This window comes from Nyctibius grandis, chromosome 4 (assembly GCF_013368605.1).
Source record: "Nyctibius grandis isolate bNycGra1 chromosome 4, bNycGra1.pri, whole genome shotgun sequence".
Classification (NCBI taxonomy): Eukaryota; Metazoa; Chordata; class Aves; order Nyctibiiformes; family Nyctibiidae; genus Nyctibius; species Nyctibius grandis.
In genome coordinates this window covers 2,990,712-3,011,434 of record NC_090661.1, presented here as the reverse complement: position 1 = coordinate 3,011,434, position 20,723 = coordinate 2,990,712, and the positions used below count along the sequence as shown (strand labels likewise).

Sequence of the window (20,723 nt, the reverse complement as noted above, 5' to 3'; positions counted from 1 at the left end):
TTTAATACCTGCTTTGGGTTTAATTCATTTGGAAGATTTCCCAAAGTTGTCTTTGGCTGCTACTGCTCCAGAGTGTGAAAGAGTTGACAGTGAAAGCATGAGATGCTTTCATACAGATACCCTTCCGTTACACATTTGTTGGTTCCTCTCTAGCAGGTAACTCTGAAAGTGTTTTCTTCTGTGTTGTGGTTGTTAACTGCTGCTGTGTTCACCGATTTCTTTTACTTCTGTTTAAGCTTGTCTTGACATTCTCTCATATATTTTAATGGCCAAAATATTTTTTCCTTGCATCATATACCCCTGATTTTGTGTTTTTTTTTTTTTATAAATTGTGACTATTTCCTGTTTTTGTGGCACCTTTTAGATATGCAATTACCCTTTCCTAGTCATGAGAATTTAAGTGTGTGTCCAAGAAAATCTTTAGTTTCATGTTCACCTTTTGAGTATCTATTGCATGCTTTGTTGTTCCCAGACTTAGAAGAGATGAAGCAAAGACTATAATCATAGGTGAAAAATAGATATTGCTACTAGTAGAAATCTTGACTTGATGCTTATATGGTAATACAGGAAACACTCAAATTTATCTAAGTAGGATCAGGCATTCTTTGCATTTTTCCACCCAGATCTGGGCCATATACCTTGCACTTCTGTTGCTTCTGTTCTGTTCAGCTGTATTTACTCTGTATCAAAACCATTGACCAAGATCAGACATGTCTTGCTTTTTTACTTGCCTTCTGAAAACAGAAGACTGTGTTGACAAGAAAGTGTGCTAATTTTCTCTTTGCGAGAGAGATTTCTTGCAGTACCTAAGTTCTATTAACAAATAAAGAGTAATGCCTGGTGACTGCTAATGAAAACCAGCAGTGTGTTGGTTTGAAAAGTCAGAATGGAATGTGGTTTTGTTTGTATAACAGAGCACTCAGCTGTTTTTCTTCAGACTGTTACACTGAAGGCAATCACACATTATTATGATCTGGTATTTTCCCTTTTCTACAGAGTTTTAAAGTCATACCACATCTTGGTTGAATAAACAGTTTTATTCTGGTCATATCTAAATAGTGGTAGGCCTGTTCTTTGAACAATATAGATCTTTCTCAATACCAGCAACAAATTTCATTCTAGAATAAAACAATCTATATGGTCTTGCTTTAATAAATGCAAAAAATGCAGTTGCAGATAATCATGACTTTTCTTTGTAAACATTCTGCCTTTCAAAAATTTACTGGTGTTACTTAAAGCATACCTCATGGCTGCATGTTGTTGGTTGCTTAAAAGGCAAGTGTCTATGTTAGACAAATGGAAACTTTTAGTTTGAAATCTCCTTGCCTAGCTATTAAACATGAGTACGTGCTTACTCACAGGAAGGTATGTGTGATTCAGGTATTTCAGTAAAAGTGGGTATGGAACAAGACTGTGTTGATGAAGATATGTATCATAATGTTTGGTTTTATTAGTCTTACTGCTGAGAGCAGCAGCAGCGCCCTTTGAACTTCCATGAGAAACAAATCTTCCCATTTTAAAAATCCCAGCAAGGTACTTCAGTGCAGCCCTTTCAGAATCCTGACAGATGTTCTGAACATAGGAAGCAATATTATCCCAAAATGTCAAAGATCCCTTGCTGCCTTCTTGAGATGCTCGTCATCAAAAAGAGAAAGTGGTAAAGCTGCTCTGAGGTGCTTTTCACTTTGATATTGGAGGAGGGTGGGGATAAAACAAATTCTTAAGGCTGACTGTTCACTTATAAAATCCTGTATTCAGCAAAAAGAATTCCAGTTACCTGAATGGTTGGAACAATAACAGCTATTTCTATTTATAGTTGTCTCTAATCCCTATTTGCTTGCTTATCTTTCCAATTTCTGCATGCATGCACACAAACAGGCTGAGGGCAGTATTCAATGTCTTTACTAACAAAAACCTATTTATAGTTACAGAATTAAATTACAGTATACATTATCTGTCTGTTTTTATATGCCTTTGAGTTCAGTTTAATCCTAGTTTTATATTTTTCCTTCACTGTTTTATTTTCCTTTTGTTTACCATTTGATGTGGTGGTAGTACAAAATCAGGGTAAGTTTATATTTATTTTATTAGGATTGTTGGGAAATTATGATAAATCATTTGGATTTTATAGCGATATATTAAAAGCTCTAACTTTTTTTCAAAGAAGTCCAATTATGAGAGGAGATACTAGGTTCAAAAGTATTGTGACAATGTGTTGCTGAAATAAATCCAGTGTCATCTAGTTTGGTGCGAATGCTAGTTCAGTGTCTTGCATTAATTTGCATGGTGTGAATTTTTATAATGGAAATACGAAACCCTACTTAGATGGAATTAGTTTAGTAATTTGGGTTTTGAAAGTTGTTTAGCAATAGCAGATATTTGTGGCGATTCATTGCCAAGGTAGATATATTTCTGTAGAACTGTTGCTCTTTATTTACTAAATTCAAGTTGTTTTTAGTGTTTTGTTCATGCTGTTCATCTTCTTTGTGAGCTGTACTATTGACAGTGTTTGCCACAACTGTATTTGTGCTTTTCTGTGTACAACAGAACCAACTTAATGCTGTATTAATCAAAAAGGAAGGCAAGCCTAAATTTAAGATAACTCTCTTTAAAAAAGGTTACACACAGAAAGTTTATTACATACCCGAAATCAATATATAATAAGGATATTATATTAACTTTCCACTAATGCTCTGCCTGAAATTAGTCTGTTTTCATCTCATGTTTTACTGCTGTTGCCTTTCAGGTTTTTTACACCTTGCAACCCTGTCATTTTCATCAGTATCACTCTCTTCGCCACCTTCCTTACAGTGTTTTCTCTATTCCTAGCTCCTTCCAAATCAGTTATCTTCAGTTCCATCCAAGAAATCTGGAATACAGCATTGCCTTCTGGCTACAAGTTCTGGATTTATCCATTCCCATGCTGTCCTAATCCAGTGACAAAGTGATGTTGCTCCGGGCTGCTTTTTCCTTGGTGGGTTAGCATATGCTTGCCTGCCAAGAGCCATTCTAAATACAAATACTTCACATGGTCTTTAAAGGGCCTGGTGTGTTCACTACTGCATCAAGCACCTGCAGTTTTGACATCATTTCTCATCCCATATGACCACAATTTCTTTGTTCTCCACAGCTGGCGTTAGATGCCTTTTGAATGTGTCTAACAACAAGTGTTCCCCTCTTGCAGCAGCACATTTGGTCTCCCATTCCAAGTGATGTTCAGCCAATTTTTTATTAAGTCTGTAGACATCTGTCCCTTGGTTCTGTCACCTAAGAGTTATTCCAGTAGCCAGGTACTCCTTTGATGTTCTTTTATCATTCACAGTGCTGGCCTTAGACCGTCTGTTAACACTGCTGCAGTGGTTTTTTTCCTCACAAAGGTATGAGGCTGGATTTTGCACCCTCTTCTTCAATGGTGTAATAGGATGGCCTGTGAAACTAAACTGACGTGTCAGTTGAGATCTTTACGTAATCTGATCACGTGTTGCTGGAACGCAGCGAGTTCCTTGGTGAAGTTGGAAGGGAATTGTTGGAAAAGTGAAGTTCCCTGCTATAGGAAAAAAACATTGATGCATCATTTGCAGCTATAACAGCAGTTGCCTTTGAATTCTTCCCATGAGATATTTTGTGCCTGTGCTGTCTTGAGCTTTCAGTTTAATGATTTCCCATGCAAGCAAGTTTCTACCTCTTCTTGCATATGAACAAATTCCACAATTCATTTTCTACTTCATGGATGCATTCCATTTTTGGATCCATTGAATAATTTCTGCATAAAGTTATCTCATAAACATTTTTGGTGCGTTTGTTTCTATTTCTACATGTTTGCCTCTATCACATAACACTTTCTCCCAGCCACACAATTGTTTTCTGCATACAATATCACTGTGACTTTAAAGTTTGCATCATAACCTCTCCTTATGCTTTGGTACCTTCCCTGTAGTGCTCATCTCCAAATGATTTGGTGTTTCATGGTTAACCTGAAGTACGCAAGGAGACTTACAAAGCTAGCAGAAATTGCACTGCAATTCTCTGAATTACATCCAGTACCCAAAGCAGCTTTGTAAGCTGCGGGGGGAGGCAGTGATTACATGCTCTCGTGGGGTTATCCTAGTCAAACTGGAGGGTACTTGGGGCATGTCTGTGCTCTTTCATCACTAGTGCGCCTCCCTCATTGCACGGTCACATTACCACAACTACCAAAGACAAAGACTCTAATTTTGAAGTTAAACTACTTGGAAAAAACATTGTATTCCTTTCTGGCAAATACAGTATTACGCTTTTTAATCTGTTCTTACCAAGCAGTATTTTATAATATCTTACTAATTTATTTTTCTTATTTTTAAATCTTTAAACAACAAAGTGAAGCAAAACTGAATGTGTTCAGGGCTGGTGATTAGTGGGATTAATGTCATGTGTTCCATGGTAGCAGGAGAATAGCTGATCCTTTATTGCTAATTCAGAAATATATCTTATCTTTTTGAAGTGTACAAATATGTATTAACTTCTACAGTCTTCACTTCTTTGTTAGTGAAATCTGGCTCTTGAGCTGCTAACTGCTGAACACTATTTCTGCCTTAATTGTTGAGTCTTGAAATGGGTACGTTAGCGTGGTGATTTGTAACCAGTTATCTGGCAGTTCCTTCCTTCCTCCCCTTTTTTCACTCCTGGGCAGCACATTTAATTAGGATAAAGTATTGGGAAGCTCTTCTAGAGTAACAGGAATTTATTGACATGCAGGTGGAGAAGTAGTATCTATTGATAAACAGTTGCTAGTATATTTATTACTTCATTGATTATTTTTTATATTGTTATCTACCAATATAACATGAGGATCCTATGTATGCCGGCATGTATAAAAGAGCTGAATACTGCATATCTGTTCTGCACTGGTAGCAAAGAAAGCTACTAGTCTGTCAGTAACCCCTTTTCAAGATGTCTTGTGTGGTAGCTTTTTAATATCTATAACTTGTAAATATTTTATCTTAGATGTATTCAATGATACAGTTCTGAAGGCAAGGAGATTTTGTTTGTTTTCTCTTGTGAGAAGATTATAAATACATAATGTAGGATCATGAATCTGTAGTATTGCTGCTTATCTTAATTCTACACTTGCAGGCATGAATAAAAAGCATAAAACAGTAAAAACTATCCAATTAGGTGAAGCTGTATTTTCTAAACTTCAGAGGAGAGTGAGTGGAGACTTAACCATGTACAACCAGCTTTCAAAGGCAGCTTAAATATGCTTTTTTGAGACTTTATCCATTTTTTTCAGACAGACTTATCCAAGCAACATTACATGCTTATACCCACAACACTAGTTTTTTTGTCTTGGTTTATCAAATGTTTTTGGCAGCTATTTATAGAGATCCTGTGAGCTTCCATTGTTTCTGTAAGCTGAATTGTCAATATTAAACTTCAGTCTCTTCTGCTTCAGAATAACAAAGGAAATGGTGTCATCATAGGAGATGAAAGCTGAGTTTCAGCACACAGCCTTTCAGAATATAATTGCCAAAGTGTGGCTGTCTGAATGTAATGGTTGTCTGAAGCTGTGCCTGAAATTCTGACAAGCTCACTGTTGCAGACTGAAATTTACCCATTAAGTGGTTACTGTCCCAGTTTTCAGCCTCAACAGCGTGATGGACAGTACCATTTCCATGGCATGGATGTCTGATGTACTCATACATTTCCACAGGTTTCAAATCTGCATGTTGAGGAAAAATGACTACTTTGGTTTGGTCTAATTTGCTGAACAGAAAATTGCAGCAGTTGAGAATCTGACTGACAAATAAGCCTGACATCTCCACTTTGTGTTGGTAGTGTGTGTTAGAGTGTCAGTAGGAGTTTCAGGCACAAATTTCCAAAAGGCAAGATCCAGCATCTCTGCCACTCTGAAATTTCCTTTCCAGTTCAGCTTATGTCACTATGTAGTCCTTGTACGTGTGTGCTGTGGCTGCCTTGGTGGGTATATCATATAAGTTTGAGAAAGGAAGAAAGCTAACTAGTGGAAAGAAGATAGGAAATTGAATGCAGTGTTCAAATTGTAACACCTAGTTACGACTAGTTTCTTTTTGTTATTAACAACTATTTCTGTAATTGTAGGCATGAGTTGCTAGAGGAAGCCAGAAGACAAGGTTTGCCTTTTGCACAGTGGGATGGCCCTACTGTGGTTGTGTGGTTGGAGGTAAGTGGTCCCTCCAAAATAAATAAATAAAATAAACCCCTCATTGTACAGACTTCTAAAGAATTTCAGATTTTGGAGCCAGGGATGTTTTCCAGATCCTGCTTACTTCCTTTTTTTGTGTTTCAGCTGTGGGTTGGGATGCCAGCCTGGTATGTGGCTGCTTGCCGAGCAAATGTGAAAAGCGGTGCTATCATGTCAGCCTTGTCTGATACAGAGATACAGCGTGAAATTGGAATTAGTAATCCTCTGCACAGACTGAAGCTGAGGCTGGCCATTCAAGAAATCATGTCACTAACAAGTCCGTCTGCCCCTCCCACCTCAAGGACGGTAAGGAAAGGGATCCAGCATTAAACATCTTTTAGAACAATTAGAATTTCCAAAAAATCTACTGTAAACATGTAACTGAAAGGATTTGAGCTTCAAATAAGAGTTTCTGGAAACATTAAATTGTAGAGGAACACATTAATTATATACAGGATATTTCTTCCTTTTGTGGAAATTAAATGAAGGAATAACTACATTTTCTTAAGGGAAAGAGAAGTTTTTATCAGTGTAAGTATATAATCCAAAATATTTCGAGTACATGTTATTTGCCTCATCTTTTGGCCTCAGAAGAATTTATAATACAGATGAAGTATACATGTGCATACAGAAATTTGTGAAATAGTTGGACGCTCTTTTAATCCATATGTAAGGCCATTAACGCCAAATAATGATTCAGCCTCCATAAACTAGGAGTCCACCTGTCTCTCTATACTATAGTGAATTTAGACACTTAAAGTTAGTGTGAATTCCCTCTCAGGAGTCTGTCTGCCCTGCAATCAGAAGTTATTTCTGAGATTCCTGGGATTACGTACTAGACTACAAATGCCTTTTTCACATTAGAGCAGAGTCAAGTGTTTGCCTATTAATTACATCAGTGTAAGCTATTTATCACATTCAGTTTTGTTAATATCTTTGAAGAAAAGTGATCCATGTTAATAGGCTTTTATTCCATGCCATTATTTTCAATAGATATAGCTATAGTTAAGACTTTAGAAACCATTGCTTTTGCCCATGCCTGCTCCTTACGTGTACCGATTGCTTATATGTTCTGCAACCTCTCCTCTTTGTTACTGCTTTCCTTTCACTGGATGGGATTGGTTCCCTGTGGGGGTCATATTAGACCACGGGAAATGTCTGGGTAACACATGAAGAAATGGAAAATCTTACAGCCACACAACAAACGGTTAGTTTATAGTGTTGCCACTTCTGTTCCTTAGAGTGCTTTTCCCACTTTTTGAACATTTGAATCAAGTGCCTTTTGGTCTTTTTTTTTCTTTTTCTTTTTTTTTTTTTTTTTCCCCCCCAAATTAATGTATTAAAATTCTGGATCATTGCTTTTTCTAATTATTAACCTCGTAACCTGCATCTTGATATTTTTTCCCCCTTTCTGGAAAAAAAACTCAACACTGATAAGATTGTAAACAAAACTTTCTAATCTGTAAAATGGAGCTCTGATTTGATTAACTGATAAACAAATTAAATTATTTGTGCGGAAATGACTTCTCCCCAGAAAACTTAATCAGTAGATGGGTTTTGCAACCTCTCATTTGAAAATGAGTGCCTTGTGTATTTTTTTACAATGCATGATGCTTGCTTTATCTAGACTGCTTTGGTATGCAGTAGACTTAGTCTTGCAGTGCATCTTTAACTTTGATCTCCTTACTAAACTTAAATACTAATACGTGTGTGTTCTTTTGCTTTCCTAACCACCTAACAGGAAGATGAGGAGGGAAGCTGGGCTCAGGTTGGAAACTTTATGTAATATTATAGACTATATGTCACAATAATTAAAGCATGAAAGAACCCGTTTTTCCTTTATAGAAGTTTCTTTTAGTAACTCTTGGTGTGGCTTGGGGATTGGGAGAGGGGGAGACTACAAGCTTATCTCTGTGTAATACATGCTTGGAAGATACACTTTTATATTTAGGTGATTTAAAAATTTTAATATTTTCTAGACCTTCCAAGATTTGGTCATTCATCATTGAAAATTTGTAAAATACTTTGTTACATAGTACATCACAGAAAAAGCTATGCACAAGGATTTTTAATAATAGGGCTGTTAGGGGGAAGAATATTCAGAACTCTTTTGTCATTAGCTTTCCAAAATATTTATACTCTAGCTTACAAATCACCAAAATGCAGTTACTCTTTCTTAATAAGTGCTGTTGTTATTCTATGCATTGAACATAATAGATCAAATCTTAAAATAACTTCATGATATAAAGCGTGGCGTATTTTGGTGAGGGATGGCTCTCTGGGAAGCCAGAAGTCCAACAAGAATGTCTGCTCTGTGCAGAAAGTCCCTGTTCAACCTGGCCACTGTCACAGGTGTGCTACAAGACATAGCAAACCTAGGTAGTTAATTAGATTTCTGTGCACTAATTCTGTAATCCTCCTTGATTAATTGTTTTCCCTTAAAGTGGTGACAAATCCTAATTGTATTTTCAGGCATCGATACGGTTGAATATTTTATACAGGGATATAAACAAAACTCAGGATTTGCCTGAGAGACGGTAAAGTCTCTTCTTGCTCGTCTGCCCTCCAGCTTAAACCTGTTTACATCCATTAACTAAGTCTCAGATACTTACTTGCAAATTGTCAAGGATAACAATCATAGCTTGCGTCCCTGTTACACGAGTGACATGCTCTTTCAGTCTGCTACCTAGCGATGGCTTGAAGAAATGCATTTCTAGTGGCCGTGCTCCTTTCTAGAAGATGCTTCCTCTGGAGGAGAAATAAAGCTTTTAACTTTTAATTGCGCAGTAAAAATTAATAATTACCCTTGACTTTTGAAAAAAAAGGAACTGCTGGTTTTTGTTGCTCAAGGAATGATTAGATGCACAGTTATAAACTGTGAAGTTTTCTCCAAAAAATGCCGGTGATTTGCACATCAAAAATGCAGTGAGGGAAGTTCTTTTTTAGGATGACTAGCATTTAGAATTGCTTCTTCTTTAGTAGTGGGGTTTTATCATTTTTTGTCTACTTAACTGGTTTCAGAAACTGATCCCGATCAAAAGTATTAGAAAAACCCCTGCAGTTATTTTTTTGATATCTTGTATTTATATGGTCACGTGAAAAATAAGCTTCCCCCCCAATTTTCAAGAGAGACAGAGTATTTTCAGCATCTTAACAAAATGAAGTTCTATGGCTATCAAAACCGTATAGATTAGTCTTTTTTTTTTTAATCAGTTTTTGCATATTTTTATACTCTTCAACATGAAATAAATTAAGGCAGTTTTACTTGCTGATCTGAATATCTAAACTTGCTTTTCTTCACGAGGTTGACTTCTTCAGAAAACATACATGTAGTATTCAATATTTTTATGCACTTATTTTTACAGGCTAAGAAGTAAACATTGTTTTACTTTTTTCTTTAAAATATTTTCTCTAAAAAAGCTTTTTTATTTCTCATTTTAATAAGCTTATTCCTTAATCTTTTAAAAACAGACGTTAGCATATGGTGATATGAACCATGAGTGGATTGGCAATGAATGGCTCCCTAGTCTGGGGCTCCCTCAGTATCGCAGCTATTTCATGGAATGTCTCGTTGATGCTCGAATGTTGGATCATTTAACTAAAAAAGATCTGCGTGGGCAACTTAAAATGGTGGACAGCTTTCACAGGTAAATAGATTTAAGTTGGAGACCTAACTTACAGTAAATATTTCCATTATCTCTAAATGTTTCTTTTTTTCTAATTTTTTTTTTTCTTTTCTAAACAGAAACAGTTTTCAGTGTGGAATTATGTGCCTCCGAAGACTGAATTACGATCGAAAAGAACTTGAAAGAAAAAGAGAGGAAAGCCAGAATGAAATTAAGGGTTAGTGCATTGTCTTGACCTTGGTCACTGTCTGTCTCAAAAATATATTCTAGGAAAAAAAAAAGGCATTAGAAGGAGGAATTATCTATAAAATATCAAGTGTTAAATACAGGAGATGTGTCTGGATGCAGACCCTGAACAGCGAATCATGAAACACATCATTAAATCATTCACTTGTGCAGAGATATGCTACAAATGCAGGCATTTTTGAAACTCTTACTGCTCTGATGTTTGAAACAAAACTAAATGTTTTAGGAGGATGGGGGTTTTGAAAAAGTTTTGTTTTTTTATTTCTGTTCTGACATAATAACTTTGCATCTATGTGATTTTTTTTTTGTAGCTTGTGGCTGGTAATTTTTATTACCCAGCACTTTATGAAAAAATATCCAGATGACTTAGGTGTTTATATCTTCCAGATTCATGGTGATTATTGAATAAGAGAGGAGAAAAAGAAGAAAAAGCTGAGTTAAGAATTCACAGTATTTTCCAAGACTTCCCATAGAAATTGTGTCCCCTGCCTAGTATCAGATGTCTTTTCTGATATCTTAGACTAAAATTTTAGGGTTACCTTGTACGCAATTTGCTTAGAAGGCTCTGTGCCTGCTCTTGCCCTTGTCTTTTAAATGTATCCTGTTGATACCTTTTGGTGGTTTTTCTACTTATTTGTTCCTGAGAACGTTCCCAGGAGTTGCAACTAACTGGCATGAAGCAAGCCTGTGTTGTGGCTGGTAAGCCTTTTGTAGCCTCCTAAGTGGTATGGCTGCATCTATTGCCTGTAGGGAATTGCTCCTTGAAACATACAACTCTTTAATTCCTCCTGGGAATTGTTTGGGAAGAGCACGAGTTGACACAGGCCAGAAACATGCTGTGGATCATTATAACAGTTCAATTGGTACAGACATTCCCGAGTAGTGTAGAAAAATCTACGTGTAAGAACATAGTTTTTATTTTGATGTTTGGGCTGAACATGTAAATGCTGCTTTATAATGGTTTTCCATGAAAAATTCCTAAGATGAGAGTATATTGATCATTGAGCAGTTACAGTATGAAATGCCTTCCAGCAAACTTCAAATATGTTTACTTTCCACTTTAAATTTATGATGGTGGAAAAGTGTAGTAGTATGGATACACAAGCTGAAGTCTGCATTACTAAATTGAACACCTTCAGAACCTGGAAGTTAGATAAGATTATAAAGCTACTAAATAATAAAGCTTTAAACAATACTAAAGCTTTCTGTTCAAATTCAGTAGTAAGTGCATGAGAAACAGCTATACGATTTTTCTTTTGAGTAGTAAAATTTTTTTTCGAAAATACTTAGTCTGCCTCGGGTGAGGTACGAGCCCCTAAGTAGCTGTGTAAAATAGAAGATCCTGTCTTCTCCATCTCCCTTGTAGGCAGGGAAAGGAGATTGAGTGAGGGCTATTCCTTCTGGGTGCATGGAAAGGATCCAGGCATTGGAGTCTAAGCATGAAGTTTTGTTGGCAATTTCGTGCACACCAAACAGGCAGGGGCAGATTAGATTGCAACCTAAATGTTAAATAACAAAATTCCTTGAGGGCTACTACTTAACAGCGTTGATGATGAATTGTGTATACATGAAAATCAATCCTGACACGAGCATACAGATCAAGAAGGGACTGTGGGGTTTTTGTTCAGAAAAGTTGTATTGTTATAAATCAGGCAACTTTGTTTTTTCTCCATAGATGTCCTTGTCTGGAGCAATGAAAGGATGATCCATTGGGTGGTGTCCATTGGTCTTAAAGAATACGCAAATAACCTTATAGAGAGCGGAGTTCATGGTGCACTTGTGGCCTTAGATGAATCATTTGATTACAATGCATTAGCTCTCTTATTACAAATACCCACGCAAAACACGCAAGTAAGCAAGTAGTTACTTTATGGCCGATAGGATTTTTCTCCCCTCTAGGAAGGTTAAAAATGGAACTGACTAGGTTTTTTTCTTAGGGAAGTGCATGTCTTTCTATTCCCAGTTCTAGAAACTTTAGAAATGAAAAGTTGTCCATTATCCTGTAAGAGAAAAACATAGAACTATGCTTTTTTTTACTGTTTTCTAATTGGTAATAACAATTCTGGTTGATAAATTTTCTTGAACAAAAAATATTGTTTGAATATTTTCCTCATAGCCCGTCTTCACAACATTAGTGTAAAACTCATCATTTTTTGTTGTTTGCTAGTTTTTATTCTGAAATAATTTAGTTTGAGCCAGAAATCATGAATTTTCATATCACAACAAAGGGAAGGGGGAGCTGTTAAGTCTTCCTAAAATTTTTAATATGTTACAACTTAAATTGTAACTTTTCAAGTTTTCAAGTACTAAGTATGTTTATTAATCAATAAGATGATATTAAACAATTTGGGTTATATTAAGTTTTAAAAATTACTATAGATTACTAATTACTAATCTTTTGGAATTAATTTCCATTTCTTCGTACCATAAACTTTAGGCTCGTGCAGTTCTGGAGAGGGAATTTAATAACCTTCTTGCTATGGGCACTGACAGAAGACTTGATGAAGTAAGTTACTTGAGCTGTTGACCCATTTTATGGTCCTGGGAACTTCATCAGAACTGTTAAGTTGAAAGAATTTAGCTTGAACCTTTTTAAGCCATTGACAGAATAGTGACAGAATTCTTAACTTGAAATTCTTTTTTCTTTGAGAGTTTCTGAATATGGCAGTTTTTTGTGTATTTAGGTAAGATATTTTTGAATATGACAGTATTTAGATGATTTGCAAGTTTGGTTTTTGTAGCTTGCATGGTTAATGTCTAATAGCAGCACCTTGGGCTGAATCTTCTATCTAAAATGTGGGAAAACTAGTGACCAGTGTTGCAGATGAACAAGCTATAATAGAGAAAGGCACTGTATAGCACATTTCAAACCTTCATCCTAATGAGCAGTATTTCAAATAATTTTGAGTTTTTTTCAAGAAAGCTTGTGCTGTTAATACCTGTGAATACTTGTATAGATGACCACCAGGTATGTTTGCACATAAAAGTAATTTCTATCAGGCAGTCTATGATCTTATGGTATATAAACTTCATTCAAGTATAATGACTACAAAACTAACAAACCAAGTGTGAGACTTTTTTGTAGACTCTGTGAACCCACAGCATAAAGGACAGTGTTACACAGATAACCTTTTAAGTTGCTCTATGCTGTAACTCAGTGAACAGTTTCAAGCTGGTGTTACTTCTCCAAGAGACTCCTAACTCTGTGCCAGCTCTTTGTTGGTGCTAATGGGAGTTTGTGGTAGCACGTGTAGGTGAAAGTGGTTCAGGTTAAGACTAAGGTGGCACAACCCTGATGTGGTTAACCAGGTCAGGGAACCAGTCCATGATATCTCGGAAACGTGTGCTAGTATGAGGAAGCGAACAGGGAAAGCATGAAAATACTGACTTAAACCTGCTTTTGGATCAGTGAGGTGAAGCATACACCAGTATGTTGAGGAAGGAGGCTGCTATGACGCCAGCCTCTTTGGTTTTGTGTTCATCTTTTGCCTAATGGACTTGTTGCAGCCCTTTTGTGGCACATCCTGACAGCTCTGTTCTCAGTATGCATCTCTGCTAAGGTTGTAATAACGTCATCAGAAAGCAGCTTGATAGTTTTCTAAGGTATTTTTCCTTAGTGATTTCAAACTTCAAGAGAAGGAACTTTGAGGGAAGAGATGTTTGCTCTGTTCTAGCAGCACAGGGCAGTTTGATCATGAAGATCTCTTCAAATGACGCAGATACTTTTCTCCTAATTCTAAAAGGGGATAAATTTTAGGTAAAATAGCGTTCAAGTGATTGAACTGTTTCTAAAGGTGAAGTTGGCAAATGGAGATGCACAACGGATATATTTGCATTGACATAAAACCTTCACTGCAAAAGTCATTTTTGGAGGTGGGACTTAATAGTGCATTTACTAAATACAATAGTCTATATTTCTGAAGTCGAATATTACTTCAAAGATGCAGGTGTGTTAATGGGGGGAAATGCACCTGGGTAATTACAAGTTAAATTTACCCAAGTGCTTAAGCAAAACACTGCATGACAATATAGTATTTACTACACCTGATTTTTTTTTTCCTCACTATCACTTCCTGTAACTTGCAGCATGAGGAAGCCCGATAGCTGTATCATCATTCCTGTAAGACAGAATTGAAGATTAAAAACAATTGTTTAAATTAAGCCTCTGTTTGTCAGTGTTCCCAAAGCAGCTTTTATGATCTGCTCCACTCCTCATATCCCCTAAGAATGAGTGATGTGACACTTAAAATTGCTGCAAATCATGAAGTACAAACGTTCGAAGAACAAAATGTTTTCCTAAATGTGCTGAGCGTGTGAATTTCCATAGTTACGGAGCAGAAGAGCCTTCAGTCTAGCGAATGAACACGGATTGTTGCAAATGAAGACCTCTGCTGCTGTTGCATCTGAACTGTTCTCAAAATTAACTCATTTGGTGATGATACATTTACTTAAGGTTGTCAGTAATCCTTTTAATGTCAGTAACAATCCTACATGTTTTGAATTGCTAATGATGTTTATCAATATAACAGGATGATGATAAGAGCTTTAGGAGAGCACCTTCATGGAGAAAGAAGTTTAGACCAAAGGACATAAGAGGTTTAGCTGCTGGATCAGCAGAGACTCTTCCTGCAAATTTCAGAGTTACAACCTCAATGTCTTCACCCTCTATGCAGCCAAAGAAGATGCAGATTGATGGTATTGATTTTGTATTATTTTAAGCATGATACACTTTTTTGCTTGAGATTACAGGGGAATTAAGTTCAAATTACCTTTTTGCTGCATAAAAGCATCTGCCTTTTGCATGGTTTTATATATAACACTGTGTTTAACCATAGGGTGCTTTATAATACCAGGAAGCTGTAATAGATGTGGAGTTTCTTTTTATTTCATTGGAATAACAAAATGAGAATTATACTTAGAAATAAATTTATTTTAAATTAGTAAAATTACATTTTAGTAGGAGTCTTTAAATCATATGATGCATAATTTCTAATCGGCAGCAACTAGACAAATGTAAATCCCACTTCTGAAATGCATTAAAATGCATTCAAAAATGATGTGAGTAAGGTCCCTTGGATAATTCTGAGATTATTAAAACTTAAGTAGAAGGTTCATTACCTCCCCTGCAGTGGTCACCTAAGTATTGATCATGCTTGAAATCACTACTTCATTCATTGCTGTGTACTTAATGATCTATATGTATATGTGTGCATGTGTGCACACACAGATATGTATTTAAAAAACCAAAACAAACACAAAAAACCCAGCTGGAAGTGGAAGTTGATCACTTGTCACATGAGGTATCTTGTCTGTTTATTCTCATGGTAGTAAAGAGACTATTTTTAAACTTGAATTTGTTTTATAAAACACAAGTAAAAATAAATGGAAAATGTATTTAGTTGGAACAGACAGGATGAGAACTTCAGCATAATCTGTCAGAGTTGTCTCAAGTTCTGAAAACTGTATTTAGGAGTAAAGCTCAAAGAAGCAACCTTTGCATGTGATGTTACCCTCTAAAATGTGAGCTGTTTTAAATTCTAAATATTGTCACTAGCACAAAATATTTTCCAGAATTCATGTGGAAAATTCTGTAAACTAAGAAAGTGAAGTTTTTACCACGTAAAACGCCTTTCTTTTCACAATATAAAAAACCTCCAGGAAATGAAAATATATAAACTATATAAAATAGAGAATAAATTACTTATGAAATTACCTTTGCCAATTTCTATGTGCTAGTTGGCATGCAGACTTTTTTAGATTTCTTTTTGTTAGCCACTGAAACTAGAAGTGGTTAATATATAAACTGTGAAATTAATTCTGCTTTTCTAGCTTGTAACCTTAGATTTGGGTGAGTACAGTAGCTGTAATCAAATTGCTGTGAGATGGGGTTTTTTTGAAAACTAACATGCATGCTGTGTTCTGCATGTCTTCCCGTGCTTCTTGAAATAGGCAGTGTATCAGGAACACAAAGATTGGATTCTGCTACAGTAAGGACCTACTCCTGTTAAAGCCTTCTCCTGGTGAGTAAAGTTGATAGGTACAATAGTAAAGCAGCTATTTATGGCATAAAACATCAGGTATTTTAATACAGTGAATTTACACACTTAGAAAACAGTTTCAGGTTTTCAAGGTAGATTGTTATATTGAAAATCCAGAGCTGATTTGCCACAATGAAGACTATAAGCATTTAAATATTTACTTTTGTAAATATTGTATTCTTTTGAGGGTTTTCTTAAACAGCCTCAAAAAGGACTGATGCTAAATAGCTTTGTAGGAAGTGTTGAAGTCAAAGTTTGGATGAAACAGCTAGTGAAAGTGGGGAGGAGGGAAGGGAACTAAGTTAGTCATATAAAGGAAAGAAAATAATTTAGTGTGTGACACTGCAGTTGAGATTATTGATCTTTCAGATTCTTTGCTTGGTCAAAGTTATCCCACCACAACATACTTCAGTATTGAATTGTTATAGGGGTAATGGCATAGTTTTCCACTTCTTGGATACTTCATGCCACTGTGATTGCTTAGGCTGTCTCGTTGGATTTAGCTACCTGCAACCTAAATTTGGGTAGCTGTGAGCAGTGCTGATAATAAAAGGCAGCGTCATAACACAAGGGTGTTTAACACAATACATGTATTCTGGTTTATGATAAAGATCCATAGTCCTGTCTTACTCCAGGATTTGGAATTATTTTTCTTCAGCAGCTTCTGCTGTATTTTTTCGTGGAACAGTATTTCTCTTGTTTGGCAAACAAGTCTGGAAACTAAATTTTTCTACTATATTGGATTTTTAAAAAAGTAAAAATCCAGTGACTCCTTCTCTCACTAGCTGGTATCTTCCCTGGGCTATAAATTGCCCATCTCTTCTGCTTACAGCTTCTTTCCTTTCTTCTCACCGGTGACATCCCTACTAACTCATGTATCAGCTGCCTTTTCTTCAAATTCTGAACCTTTTGGCCATATACGAGTTTAGTTCTAAAAGTTTCTTATGTATGAAATGTTGAGAAGGGACACTCTTGCACATAGCAACTCGGATCATGGGGATCTGTCAGTTTATAACCTCAGGGGCTATCTTAAAATTTTTTTAGTTTTAAGACATTGAAGTTTTACACCTTTCCCTCCCCCAAATTCTCCCCGCTGTTTCAGGATTATCTATAATCAGATGACTAGGATAAAAATCTAGGAAGCAGAAATATTTGACCTCATGTGCTTTACTTTGCATTGCAAAGGAAGATTACGGAAGGCAATAAAATTGTGTACATCGTGGCATGGCAATAATTCGATGCATGACTGCTACGCTACTGAGCTGTTTGTGAGAAACTTAGAAATGGTTTTAAAAAAATTGCTAATGGATTTTTTTGTGTGTTTTTTATTTGTTTTGTTGTTGTTTTTACAGTTTACCCACACTATTTCTACCGGTGATATGCAGCATTTTGAACATTTGGAACCCTTAACCTGTTAATACTTGTTAAATGGACACTTTGAGATATTTTATTACAGAGTTTTTAATTAGCAAATAAATTCATGAGTACTATAGAGAAAATATTTTAGAATCTAAATGTTTCTTATATTTATGTGACTTCTCATTTATATAGTTACTTACTTTTTCTGTTTCTATTCAGTCTACAAATCAAATCATTGCTGATTTTTTTTTATTCTAATTTTAGTCTTTCCAACTGAATGTACTGTAATGCTTGTATGTATATGTCCCTATAAGTAATATAGGGGTTTTGTAAATTATGCAGTTACTGTAATTATCATTGTTTTTTAATAATGAAACTGAAGGTGAAAAGGATTTTAATACCTTTGTAAAAGTGTCATGACACCAAGCAGTATATATTTTGTCTTTTGGAAATGTTACCTTAGATCTGAAAACAAGTCCAGCTTTTTTTCAGGTAAGCATATGTTGTTGTCGAAGGTGTGGTACATGATTGTTCTTCTTTTCAGAACTGTACCTTTCCACAAAGAGGATTTGTCAAGTAGTGGGAACTTGTCTTTATTTAAAATATAACTTGTTTTAAAAGCTGGGAGGAACTATAACACTACGGAACACGTTTTAGACGTGATTGACTCGGTCATAACACTCTCTGCTGTATTTGTGTAGCGTATCTTCACAGTGACTGAAAACAAGCCATAAACCCAGAACTGTTTTTATTTTTTTTTCCTTAACTGAGGAAGATAGACTTCATAATAATTCCTGGTCGTAATCCACAGGCCACAGAGAGTTTTTTTTGTCCTAGACCTTTTTGATTGAAAACACTTGTGGAAAGATGCTGGTGAAACTAGTTTTAATGGACCAATCATGAAGCACTGCAGTCTCACGTCAAATGAGTAGTGACAGATGAAGGTACAATGGGCTGAAAACTAAAGCAGTGCAACTTTATCTAATAAAGGCCTTACTTTTCTTACGTAAGTCATCTTTTGTGTTTTGTAAACTTGTTCTAAAGAGTTGTCTGGACTTTAATTTTGATGGTTGTAGCCATCTTGGACTGTATGAGTAGAAAATGTATCCAACACTTGTAAATGGCATATTAAAAAGCCAGCAAGAACCTGTTCAGATGGTGCATTATTTATTATGCAACAGTATATATAGCATGTCTTTTTTTCTTATTTTGTTTTCCACTTTTAACTTGCTTGTAAAACTGAAATTCATTGTTACTGTTCTGTTTTTCTATTAATCTTTTGTGTATTTTCAAATTATGTAACAATATGTACAGTCTACTTTTGAACTATTTTTATCACAGTATTATTTATTGCTTTCTTTCAATAAAGTACTGATGCATTTTCCACTGCCAATAAAACACTATTGAAAAGCTAAGAGCTAATTGTATGCAGGCAGATACTTTTGCGGTGAGTGGATATTGTCAATAAAGCATCTTAATCATTGTTTGCTGCCCTGTAGATCTTGTTTCAAATGAGGACTTTTCTCCAGTAGAAGAATGTTCCGTTAGTTGTGACATTTTCTTTGGAATTGTTCAAGTTCACATGCGTTGATCAGTTTTTGAAAACCAGTTTTTAGAAGAAAACTGCTTTATTACCTACTTCTACTCGTAGTTAGAGCTATGATTTACTTTTCAAAAAAGTAACAAAAACTATCATACAGCTTCAGTGTATTCTGATCCACGTAATGAAGATTGAAGTGCTGTTCTGTATAGCAGCAACAGTTGTTTTTTTTAATAAAATGAGATGATGACCATAGTGATGTTTGAGGAGAAACGTAGAGGTCGAGGGAACCAATACAAAATTGGGTCACAATAGGGCTGTTTATGTCCATTTTAATATATTTGTAAACCATTTCTTGTGTAGAAGAGAAGACAGAAGGATAAAATTACAGAATAATCGAAGCAGTAGTGAAGTACATTTCATCATGTCCTCTAGATCAACAGCAGGATGTGGAATGCATGGAATGGAGAAATATTGTGATTGATGCTTCAAACATTGTTCAATAATGCATCTCTGTTTGTCTTGCTTGTCTGTATGGGTTGCTATCTCATCATTTGCAGTCTTTTATATTTTCAGAGAATCTATCTTTCTAGAAAAAGCTAAAATGAAACTGCAGGAAACTCCTGACTCACCGTTCAGCTGAACTTCACTGTTTAGAAAAAAATTGCATAGACGTTTCTGGTCACTGATGTGATAGTAGGTGTTCAAAGTCATGTATTGTTGTTTCTCAAAAGTGAAAACAACGTGGAATAGACTTGTAAAATGTGAAAGGAAAATATGTTTATTATTTTAAGGCTGTAAAACCTTAACTGTTATGGAACAATGGAATTGACATGAGAGCTAGAATAAATGAGTGAAATAGAAAAAGCTTTCACGAACTGGCAAAACTGTGTGTTGGCTTCCTTCTGAATTATACAGCAAAGCTATCTCAGAGGAATTGAGAAAAACACTTCTCACTCAATTGTAAAAAACCCCCCCAGAAAGAAAAACATGCAAGTGCATGTGTAAAAGGCATATGGGTATGATACAGTAATCTCTAAATAAAGCTTGGTTAAATATAACTTTGTAATTTGCCAAATGTCTTTAAAGGCTTTAGTTGAAAAGAGTGCTGTAAAAATTCAAGTACGTGTTTTATTTGCAATAAGGAGATGGTAGAATTATCTGAGAGAACTTTAAGCTTCCAATTTTTGCATGTTTATAGAGCAGGGAATCTCAAAACAGATGTTATAACTTACTTCATCTTTCTCCTTTCAAACATGTAGAATTAAAAGATGAGAAGGTGCTTTTGCAGTGTCCTGTGGACAGTAGTGATTTATTGTGCCAAAAATCGGAGCAGAGCACGTGTGAAGTAGTTCAAAGCAGAATTTATTATTGGAATTAGGTAAGACTAAAGAAGGGGGGTGGGGTGCCAGCAAAATTAATCTTAAGGTAAATAAAAATTGACACAATGTTATGTTTGAAGAGTTATTTGAGGGGTGGTATTTTTGTTGAAACTAAGGAGTTGCTTTGCCTTTAAAAGGAAAGTGTGGGGTTTTTTTTCACTTCTTGATAATTCCATTTTCAGGGTTGTAGTTTTCGTGCACTGCTTAAACTCAAGTTATTCTCAATTTTATTAATTTCATTTTTTGTTAATAGTAATTTTTGCAAGAAGAAAAGAGGCAATTGTAGTCTAATTTAGGTAGCAGCACCTTGTGTTTTTTTATGGCATGGGGGAA

General features: G+C 35.6%; 1 protein-coding gene across 4 annotated transcripts in view; it reads left to right on the top strand.

Moving 5' to 3' along the window:
• Positions 1 to 19,895, top strand: part of PPFIA1 (PTPRF interacting protein alpha 1) — a 62,011-nt gene extending 42,116 nt beyond the window's left edge. The window contains exons 20-29 of one of the 4 annotated variants that reach the window (XM_068397659.1): positions 6,097 to 6,178; positions 6,305 to 6,505; positions 7,344 to 7,406; positions 9,671 to 9,846; positions 9,945 to 10,042; positions 11,747 to 11,922; positions 12,509 to 12,577; positions 14,601 to 14,766; positions 16,021 to 16,091; positions 17,462 to 19,895. In XM_068397659.1, coding sequence (XP_068253760.1) covers positions 6,097 to 6,178; positions 6,305 to 6,505; positions 7,344 to 7,406; positions 9,671 to 9,846; positions 9,945 to 10,042; positions 11,747 to 11,922; positions 12,509 to 12,577; positions 14,601 to 14,766; positions 16,021 to 16,079 — 1,090 coding nt within the window. In that variant the 3' untranslated portion in view covers positions 16,080 to 16,091; positions 17,462 to 19,895. The remainder of the gene's footprint in view (positions 1 to 6,096; positions 6,179 to 6,304; positions 6,506 to 7,343; positions 7,407 to 9,670; positions 9,847 to 9,944; positions 10,043 to 11,746; positions 11,923 to 12,508; positions 12,578 to 14,600; positions 14,767 to 16,020; positions 16,092 to 17,461) is intronic. The other 3 variants (XM_068397661.1, XM_068397660.1, XM_068397662.1) reach the window with 3 other exon arrangements.
• Positions 19,896 to 20,723: the final 828 nt, after the last annotated feature.